The sequence below is a fragment of the Saccostrea echinata genome, unplaced genomic scaffold (genome assembly GCF_033153115.1).
Source record: "Saccostrea echinata isolate AGI-Se365-2 ecotype Australia unplaced genomic scaffold, CSIRO_AGI_Sech_v1 ptg000003l, whole genome shotgun sequence".
NCBI classification, from domain to species: domain Eukaryota; kingdom Metazoa; phylum Mollusca; class Bivalvia; order Ostreida; family Ostreidae; genus Saccostrea; species Saccostrea echinata.
This window is the reverse complement of record NW_026889752.1, coordinates 9,323,126-9,334,539: the sequence shown is the minus strand read 5'-3', so window position 1 is coordinate 9,334,539 and position 11,414 is coordinate 9,323,126. Positions and strand designations below refer to the sequence as shown.

Sequence of the window (11,414 nt, the reverse complement as noted above, 5' to 3'; positions counted from 1 at the left end):
AAAAAAACTCGAAATTCCGAACAAGTATCATTGTAAAACCATGTAAGAATTGATTTCTTACTCAAAAGAGAGAAATATGGGACATTTCTCGTATATCTAATTATTATATATTATACATTGTATATTATCTGTACATATTAAGTAATTCCACCTATTTTCAACTCGAACATACAATTACTGACGATAAAGCATTTCATTATCATTCTGCATTTTAATAGTTTCTATTTCTTATGTTTTACAATATGAAACCGGAAAACGAAGAATATGCAGGGTTAACAGATGCTGTTCTTCAAAAGCAATCAATCCAAGCCTTATCTCCTGCTTCCATTCTTACAACAGCCATTTTACTTCATGCTATTTCAAAATTCAGGCCGTTGTTATAACAATGGTTGTAAGCCCTTCTTTTACCATTCAAGACTAGAGAGGTGTAAGCGAAATTCTTCATTTTCGACAAAGTTGTCCAATCAAAGACGTACACTCCCGATTTTGGAGCGATGAAAATTCCTTTAACTGCGTTGTATCCACCACCTACATTCATATCGACGTCTCCAAACATGACGATGTTTCCCTTGCCAACTGATTGGACACTTCCTTTGGCTTTAGCATTGAATGCTATGATTATATTTTCTGAGAAGAAAATGTAAAAAACACTAATCATGTTTGATACTTCTGTGTAATAAATATACATGTATATAACTCATTCATTATACAATTCATTCATTAAACATATTGTGACTTACTTCTATCTCGGTTGTTTTTGCAGTGATCTTTAACATAGCCAACAGTTACACATGTTTTGGCGACACTGTCGTAGTCGTCTCTGAATGATTTAAGACCGGGTCGGGGTGACACTTTTTCAGTGAAAATTATAACAAGAATTGCACCTAACACCACAACAAACGCTAGTGAATGCATTCTATTAAAATAAAGAAAGAAATGAAAAACAAAATTTGAAGTAAACCACATCTCTTTTATAAAATAAAATTATTGTAAGATTTGTTAATTATTTTCTTTATTAAGTAAAGTCTTGTAAATTTGTGAAATAATACATCGCAGTTTTGATAAATACAAAAAGACACTTCATATTCAATAATGAGAATCATTTAACGAATAGAATCATTGACAGAGGTATTTATAGATTTATTTAACCTGAGGCATGGAAAAGAACCATGTTTCAAAAGAACAAATATTTTTTGAAAGATTGGATTCAATGAGTGGAATCTATTAGTTTTTTCAATATGGTTAAGATACTTTATATCTGTATATTAAGTAGTGGATCAATAATAAATGATCTTTTTGCATCACATATTTTTAAACACGATTTTTATTTAATTCAATTATTATTAAATTCAATTAATTTGAATTAACTAGAATACACATTCTAACCTGATTTGGATGTTTTTCAGTATGGACACCAACAGTAGATGCTTGTATTCTCTTTTCCTTTTATATAATACAGTGCGCGAGATCACGCACACACACACACCCACACCCACACCCACACCCCCGTTATGCAAATTATCCCACGTTTCCAACTATCGTTGATGCCCTGGCATACTCTACTAACTAGACAGTGATTCCTTATATAAAGAACCAAGAGCAGTACAACCATCTCTTTGGTCAAACTATACAATATATACATAAACAACATTTTTTTTTTTTTTTTTTTTTTTTTTTTTTAGATTAGCAGCCCTTTTAAAAAATGATGAACGATAATTGTTTCGTTCAAGTGATACAGCAGTAGCGTCGAGGGAACAGGTGCCTCAAAATTAAAAAAAAAAACAAAACAAAACAATTTAAATAAAACAAAAGGAAAAAAAAAAACAAACAAACAAAGAAAATAGACATTTATAACCGTTTTTTATTAAGTGTGATTTACTTAAATAAAGTAAGAAGTTGACAATAAAATTTAATTTTCATGTACGGAATAAACGTTCATAAAACAATCCGTTGACATCATTATGTGCGAAGAAATTGAATTGTATAAACAACGGAAACTTAATTATTTAAAAATATTTATTTAAGTATTCAAAAAAATTTTATATTTTAATATTAAAAGTGCTTTATATCTTTTTATAAATTGAGCTAGAGTATTAATTATAAAAAGAATACCTTGTGTGAAATTCAACAAGTATTATTTTTTCGACTGAATAAAAACCGTTCCTAGATCCTGTCTAGACTCCCACCTCACCCCTCCCTTTACAAAATTACTAGATCTGCTCCAATACAGTATGAAAATAGTATGCGACTTCCCTCATGAATAATTACATACTAATTGCTTGGAAGAAAAAAATTCTCAAGTTTATATTTGTCAAAACGATTAAGGTTATTTAAAATATGCAGTTTTTTTAAAGCATGATTGAAAACTGAATTTGACGCACGCGACGTCATTACATTTTCAGTAAGTAACGTCAACATTGTTTTGATTGATTGATTGATTGTATATCGTTTTACGTCCCATTCGAGAATTTTTCACTCATATAGAGACGTCACCATATACCGGTGAAGGGCTTCAAATTTTGACCTTTACTCGGCACTCAGGGCCATTGAGCAGTGAGGGATCTTTATCGTGCCAACGCCTACCGTGACACGGGGCCTCGGTTTTTAAGGTCTCATCCGAAGGACCCGCAACTTTCACTTCAAAGTGCCGAGTGCATGGCAAAGGAACAGTTGCTACCTATTTTTTTATCGACTTAGGTCTGTCGCGGCCGAGATTCGAACTCACGACCTCCCGATCACGGAGCGAGCATTGTTTTGAAGCGGCCTTACTAAAATACTATGAAATACTGAAAAAATGAGATATTTTCAAAATTGATGTATATTTGCATTCATAGAGAGTCAGGCTATCATAATTTATCAAAAAGTCAATTTGTGAAATGTTTACCTTAAGGGCCCTTTTCTCATGACGGTAGTCAATTGATTGTTTTGGTTTTAGCTTGAAGGCAGTAAAAATTGCATTGATTGAACTTTTTTAGCCTGGTATTATCTTCTTCTATTTAAAAAAAATTCCAGTTCAGCACGTCGCTGTGAATATTAATTATGCAAACTTTTAGTACATATTTTTACCGAATTAATTAATCAAATATATTATTTTGTCTTTAATACCTGTATAAATGTTTAATTCACAGGAAAAAAATTATTTTCTGACTTCTAATATTTTTACCTGACGAAGGCTCAAGCAACTTTAATCTTTCTGATTAATTCTCAATTAACTAAAATGGTGTAAATTTATAGAAATGAATACCATACGTTTTAATGTTCTTTGTGCTTCTAAGGTCAGCCGTTTACACATATACATTGTACATACAATTCCTAACTAACTATCCCTACTAGTCTAGAAAAAAAAAATTATTTTAACAATCTCTATGACGAAGTAAAAAAAAAATAAACTAGAACTGGGAATCTGCAAATTTAAAATACGCAAGGGCGGTGCTAACATGTAACTCGGAACCTTTTTAACGCATGAGTGAACAAACCAGTCCCAGGGACTGCTGGGACTGCTAGGTCTTCTTTTAAAGATTAGTCCCAGCAGTCCCACAGCGGTCCCAGAGTAGTTCCACAGCAGTCCCACGGCGTTCCACAGCAATCCTTCAGCAGTCCCCTGGATTGCTTTCTGGGATTGCGAGGGTGTCAGGTTGTCTCTGGTTGGTATTGTATATCGGGGTAGGGGGATTCTCTCCAAAGTACCTCTGCAAAAAACCTGGAAGTTTACATTTTTATGTTGATAATTAACATAAGGTAGCCAAATGATTTTCTTCTCTGACACCACTGAGATATCTGGTCTTGTTTAAGCAACCTTGAAAACAGTTTGCTAAAACTATGCAAGAGAAAAATATTGGGGGTCTTCCATTTCTTTGTCTCAAAAAAGTATATAAGTTCTAGTGCAGCTCTCCAAATAATGCCTGTCAGATTTAAGTCTACTCACCAGTAGAAGATATCCTTTTTTTAAAAATTTCTTACTGCATGCTACAATTGGGTGATATCACACCATTTCGTAACGTCTTGTAAAATCGTACAATTTGCAGTGCATTATGCATGTATATGTAGGTAACGAACAGTATTCATGCTCAAAATTCCATTAAAATAATACAAATCAGGAGCAGAGTAAACACGGACCTCTAAAACATCCAGAGATGGGATCAGATGCCATGCAGGAGCGAGCATCCTCTGTCGACCGGTCACACTCGTCATGTGCTCCTTGTTATAATTGGGAAATAACGAGAAAAATCGTAGACTATTAAAGACATACGGCAGTGGCGGAGATAACTCTTGCGATTTCAATTAAACGTTTAACATGACCTCAAATTTGACGTTAATAATAAAGCGTCAAAACGATGATCGATATGATTAGAAACAGAAAAATGGGATTAGGGGCTTGATTGTGATTTCTTTACGAGTACAAATTCTATCATTGATTTATTTTTTAATTAAACCTCTCCCCTCTATGAAAAGAAAGAAACGAAAGATTACCCCTCAATTTTCTTTAATTTCATATTATGTATATCGTGTCTGTGATCAAAGCACAGCATTTTCCATCTGAAAATTTTTGCTACATTTTTCCCCGTTACAGATGGCTACATAACATTCCAATTACAGGTCTATCTCGTAATTATGCATTCACAAAAAATGTTCTTCGTTATATAAATATAAAACAAACAAACAAATAAGAAAAGCAAAACAAAACATTTTACAATGTAAATTATCGATACCGTTCTCAGAAGCTCACTGGTCAAAGAGGAACAACTCTAAAAATGTGGGATATGTTTGCTTTCTCTCCCTTAAGTTGAATTATTCCTCCTGTTTTCCGAACAATATTATGTTTTCACGAATACACAGATACATTTACAGAACTGAATACTATAAAATATACAAAGTAAGTATCGGAGTTGAAGAAGAACTGTTCACAGAAGTTATTTGAATCAATGAATATCTCATTGAAGCAAATGTCCGACCTTCTGTCACTGTGAACAGTGTCGGTTCATATTTCCTCGAATTAAAACGTTTTATATCACTGTACACATGAAACATTTTAAAATAAATGAAGAATTTAAAGATTGATACATTGAAGTTAATATGGACGAATACGAACTTTATCTATAAAAGCAGCAGAAGTATGCATACAATATCGGGGAGGGGTGTATCCCCACATTGTGAGTTCACTTTTGACAAGAAATGAAATTAAAAATCATTAGATAAAAGTAAATTTCAATGTCAGTTGAATTTCATATCCATTTACGAAATATAAATGCATATGTATGGCCTACATACCGGACAAGGGGGCTTAAATTCCTCAGTAAGTTTTACTTAAATACAAAATATACTAGTAGTCAATGTTTAATATGCATACAAGAATAAACAAATTATTACTTCAGGAATTCAATGACTAAATATATCTGTAATGTATCCGATGTTTCATTAAGCTCGAGTGGTCTGTTTGGCCAAGAAAGCAAAGGGAAAAAAAGGGGGGGGGGGGTCATAGTAAAAATAAAATGCCTTTAAATCTACATTTCAATGCGCTTTACATTTGAAAATTCTAATAAAATAAAATGTAAATAACATTTTTAAATCAAAGGATATCTTCCAACTTATAACTTATAATTTTTTATGTGTATTTGTAGATTCATCGCATTTTATCGTCCCAAGTCTGAAAGACGCTTGAGAAACGTGATTTGGGGGAAAGGGGGAGGGGTGATTTTCCGCTATAAATTAAAAACGGGTCGTTCAAAAAAAAATTACAAAAAATTATGAAGATTATTTTTGCAACCAGCTATATAAAGAAAGTATTTTTTTTCAAAAAATAAACGATAGGTTTCTTCATAAAAAAATATTTAAAGTAGATCGCGGGTTTGCTGACGTCACAATAAGATTGGACGTAGAAAACCTACCGGATTTACAGCATCAACTACAAACCAGCACAAAAATATCTTCATCAGTATAAAATGAAACATTCAGTAAAGCTTGTGTGGTTTTATTTATTTATATGTAATTAAAATAAAGGATGGATCAATAATTAAAAATTAAGAGTTTGCTTTCTGTTGGAAAATGCAGGCTAAAATTAATTCTAATTTACAAAGTAATACGCAATAATTCATCATTCTTTGCATATATAATTGTCATTCAATTTATTTTGGCGGAATTTAAAAATTACGTCATTTTTAAAAAGAAAAGTGCGTCACAATGAAAAAAAAATAGGTCAAAACGTTTTCGCAATGGAATACAAGGGAAAGTTTGTGTCTCACAAAAGAATAGCGAGTTTAAAGAACTTGGTTTTTAAACCAAAAGTCAATATGAAGAAAAGACGGAAGATGCCCCCGCACCTGCAAAACCCTGCACGGCCGAAAATTTATGGGAGGCAGGGAGGCGAGTAGTTGAATTGATATTGCTGGAAGAGGGATTGAAATAGTGTGTGTTTTGCAATGAACCCTTACATCTTTTTTCTTGAAAAAAAAAATACGGATTGGTATTCATTCTCTATATAGAATGTCAGAAGTGCGGCAAAACACAAATGGCAAAGGACCAGCCCAATGTTTTGACATCAACACAAAAAGTAGCAGCAGGTTTGTGAATTGCTAGTATGTTATTTGAGTTTCGTTTATTTCAATTGGATACAGATTTAAATTCCGAAAATGAAAACATAACCCACCCCCACCCACCCCCGGAATGGCGTGTTGGCGGTGTTGAGATCAAGGCGGTTTTTTACAAAGTCTTTTTCACTTTACAAAAGCGGAGAAGTTACTTCTCTACTGATTATGACATTATGAACAACGAAAAGCTATCAAATGAGAACAAGTTGCCGTCCTTTAAAAAAGGACTGCAATACGTGGACCATGTGTTTCTAAACGAAATTCAAAGAACATTTCTAGATTTAGTGATTTTACAAAGGTGTAATTAAATTTATTTTTTGTTTATGTTTTTGTATCTTGTAATTTTCATCGTTATTTAAGTCTGCATAATTAGGCTGTAATGATAAAAAAAAAATCATGACCTTGAAATGATGTGAATATGAAATGTTGATCTAGGTATCTATCACAATTGTCAAGTAGCCTTTAAAATTAACAACAAAATTAAAAGAGGCTTAAGCGTGCAGGTATCGTAATGATTTAATTTTAACTGCATTGGCGGATCCAGGGATGGAGGGGGTTTGGATGTTGGAACCCCCTTTATTTTTGCAAAAAAAAAAAAGAAGAGAGAGAGAATGTTTTTTCTGCAATATAGATATTTTTACGTCTAGTATTTTCAATAAAATAAGTATTTCAATCTCTGCCCTTTCTTCTCTCTATAGATAGAGTTTTGCTTATTGCTTTCCTCCGTGTACCTTCAAAACCCCGGCCCCGGGCCTCGACCAGCCACACGTAACATGAAAGATTTTTCTTTGATATCATCGGAAGATTCCGGAGAACGTACATAGCCATTATTGGACAATCTCTTAAAGTAATTATCTTTAAGAAGTATGCATAAAAAGTCCTGAAAGGGAGTATCCATAACAGAATATTTATTTCTTCATATTATGGGGATATTTTTTTCAATAAGGAGAAATGTTCAAAATATCCCCGTAGTATGTGGGGGGAGAGGGGTCACTCTTTCTTAAAAAAATCTTTTGTTATAATTTGAATATATAAGTTTTGATTTGCACTGGAAGCTCCCCCGCACTTTTTATTGCGGGAAGGTTCAAAATAAGGAAATCAAACTTTTAAAAGAAATCAAAATGTACCGAAAAGTTTAGACGAAGTCCCCCCCCCCCCCCCCCCCCCGGAATAGGATTTTACAGTGTTGTGCACAGGTTGTTATTTAAATTTATTTATTTACTTTTGCTTGTCAACTTTTTATGGAAGTTTCCCCTTTTGAAAACTGTTGCTACGGGCTTGAATGTATGAGCCGGAGGTGAGATCTAACCCCCCCCCCCCCACTTGGCCCCTTTTCAAAAACTGTTGGATCCGACCCTGTACTGGAGCACTAGAGGGTAGCGGTACTAGAGGGTCTCGAGTTATCTAAAACGATGCTAGGTTATCGATTAACTCGATCAATTTAAAAACACAAAAAGATTAATTTTGTGTGTGCTCTTTTTTCCCTCTTTTTAAATAACGGAATGGTTAATATACAACACCTGCAATCGTAACTTCTCGGCAAAACAACGTGTTTTTTTCCAAGCTCGCCAGAAGGTCTGACAAGATGCGATTGACAATCTCATCGCACGTACGTGTGTAGACCTATTTGGTCTTGCAAGCACAGGTGTGTGCACTGTTTGCTAGGGAAGCTTAGACTGGTGACGGTATTTGCTACGGACTTGAAGAACTATACACCAATTACATAACATGACTGTGCAGTTTTTTTCCTAGTGTTTGTTTTGTTGAAAATTGGAGTAAATTAAAAGTCGAATATCTTGGATATGGGGTAACCTATATCTATTCTTGTTACAAAGACCGTCAATGCATCCATGGATGAGTTCATTGGTTACTCGGGTTAACCTTTCGTTAACACTTTATACAATGACCTGCCTACTTTGAGTGATTGTATTTTCATAGCAAAATTGTTAAATTGTATTCCCGATTGGCCTATAGTTTTGTCATTTAAAAAAACGGGCTATTTCGATACATGTAATCCATAACGACTTGGACTTGACATCTGTACTAGATTTATACGAAAGATATTTTATCATTGGAAAGATAGATGGTACACGCGTAGCACAGATCTGTAGTATGCAGAATTTTTTTATGTTTCTCCCTCTCCCCTACATGGAAAAATGTTGATACAGACCTTTCTCAAGCTATATTTGGATTGCTGTCTATTAAATTATTTTGCGAACCTTGATGCACAAAACTAATGCCGGTAAACATGGCAAAGACGATCTTTTAAAACCTAGTGGTTGAATAAAGTTTTTAATTCATCGTGTTCAATCTGTTAAGCTATCTACATATATATTAGTTCTTCCTACTTATTTAAAATGCTTGTATCATAGAATTTAGTTGGTATATAAGAATATATGTATTAAAGAGAAAATCAGATCCTGGTTAGGCCAAAGAATACATAAATACGATATGCAGATTTTAGAGCGAGGTTTGCCAATGATTGCATTTGGCATAGTCTAATTAAAAAGCCTTTAGAGGGCGATTTGTTCTAAGGGCAAGTTGTCTTAGAAGTGAACTCTCTAGCATTCTCGCGCATGCACAGCCTGACGTAAGCCCATGGCATCCGGTTTAACCCCGTTTATATATTTTCTGCAAAAATATAGGAAGTTCTCATGATCTGGTAGCTTCAAGCGTTCTGACAAAGGAGAAAAGTTCTACTTTGGCAGCACATGGTTTGCAGGCAAGTCATTTAAAATTGGCGCTACAGATATGCAAAGGAGATGGTCTTTACAACGTTTCGAAGGGAAAGCTGAAGTCTGTTAATTCAGTGATTGATAAAGTTATTTCATTTTATAAAGTATGAGTGTATACGTTCATAATGCTATCTATAATCATATAAGTTGAGCTTTATTTTTACTTTAAATTAATTGTAACATTTCCGATTTAAAATCTGGCACATTTTATTATAGATAACAGTAATTAAGATAGGTTTGCAAATGCTCTCAAATCCAATTAGATGTTTTTTTTTTCTTATATACTTGCAGATTTGTTCTAATTTTTCTGCGCTGCTGGGGTTTATTGAGAGAAAAAAAAACATATGACTTTTCTCAGCTTCATTGAAACAGTGCCCCACTGTGGATAAACTATGGCAATATCATCAATCAATAAAAATTTAATTTACGGAGTACATGCTTAATTTTGAGTGAATTGTTGATTAGTTCATCCTTTTTCTCTGGTCACACAGGCATACAAAATAATGACGTTGCACTAATGTAATATAACGTCGTGATGAAAATATAATACGTTTGATGGCAAAATTGTAAAACTTGAAAGTTTTTGTGCGAGAAATTGAACTAGAACACATAATTTTTTTAATTGATCGATTCTAACTTTACTTCACATTCATTGTATTGAGTAATATAAAATTCGTCTTCTTCACTTTAGTATTATGAGCATGGTTTTGGCGTATACCGGAGTGAAAGGCACATTTTACTATATATTTCATTCAAATAACGTCACCTGTTCTCATCAACATAAGTGCATTTGAATTACGATTTCAATATACATGTAACCATGCAGACGAATCTCAAAAAAAAAATTAAGAAAAAATTGAAACGAAAGAATTTAGCTGACAAATTTTCAGCATATGTTTTCAGACAGACAGTAAACCCGCGATCTACGCATTTTTCAAGGCTAAGATGAACCGTAGTTTTTCAGTTTAAGGTCTTCAAAAAAAAATTTACATCGATATATACTTCTACAAAATTACTTTATTTGTGTGTTTAATGGTCAAACGAATTAGTCTATGAACTTTGACAGCCAGGCTATCCCGACTGTTTTGAAAATCAAGGATTTTATAGTTGGTTGATTGAAAATTTCTTCTCCTCGTAAACAGCTAAAGGGAGGTAACTTTTGGAACTTTTTGTCCAAAAACAACTCGAACGATTTTGTTCAAAATGTGCATACACATAGTAGATATTGTCATGTTTAAAATACCCGGTATACAAAAATAACGAAAATTAAACGACATGACGTTTTTTGAGGTAGGTGTGTTGTATCTATCCGTAAGTGTGTATTAATGGCCTAACAATTAGTAAGAAAAACTTCAGGCAGCATGTAACTTAATGATATATTGTATTTGCTAACAAGGTTTTTGTATCGATCATAGAATTGCCAAAAGATGACTTTAAACGAGTCTGTCGATGTTCTTGCTTTATCAACTTGATTGTCAATAACTTACCTCGTTTTAAAAAATTGTTGGTACATAGAGCATGATCTTGTGTATCGAATCAACTGAGAGATATAAACCCCATATGCAGGTGATAAGGGTATATTGCTACATAAATAAAGTTGACGCTTGAAATGTTGAAGTCATCATAAAGCTTTGTTGAAGGTTACCATTCATGTCTTTTTCTAGCAAAATATTCAATTTACGAAATTTTTAATGGATTTGAACCACTTAGAGCAATAATATTAAGCTAGCATTAACTCAGAATATGGTCAAACTCAATATTGACTGCTTTAACTTCATTTATGACTTCAATATGACTTCAACCATCTCTAGAAACAATAAGAGAGAATTGATTTTTCGTTTAAGCAAATTGTTTTGCAATATAAAGTAATGATTATATGAAAAAATAGATCAACAAAACTATTATTAGAAAAATCAACTTTTCTTTAAATTTAAAGTATGAACACATTTTTTTTTAATTTCCTATACGCACATTATTAGCCCTGAATTTATTTTTATTATGTCACCCCGAACGAAGTCGGGGGACATATTGCTATTGTACGCATGAAAACATTGTTCACGGACTTTCTCGCAGATGGCTGGGGCAATGTTGCTGA

The 11,414-nt window shown here is 33.3% G+C and overlaps 1 protein-coding gene across 1 annotated transcript in view; it reads right to left on the bottom strand.

Moving 5' to 3' along the window:
• Positions 1–213: 213 nt before the first annotated feature.
• LOC133178859 (uncharacterized) overlaps positions 214–11,414 on the bottom strand; it is a 41,189-nt gene continuing 29,988 nt past the window's right edge. Inside the window, exon 2 of the mRNA XM_061313532.1 lies at positions 214–627. Coding sequence (XP_061169516.1) covers positions 350–627 — 278 coding nt within the window. The 3' untranslated portion in view covers positions 214–349. The remainder of the gene's footprint in view (positions 628–11,414) is intronic.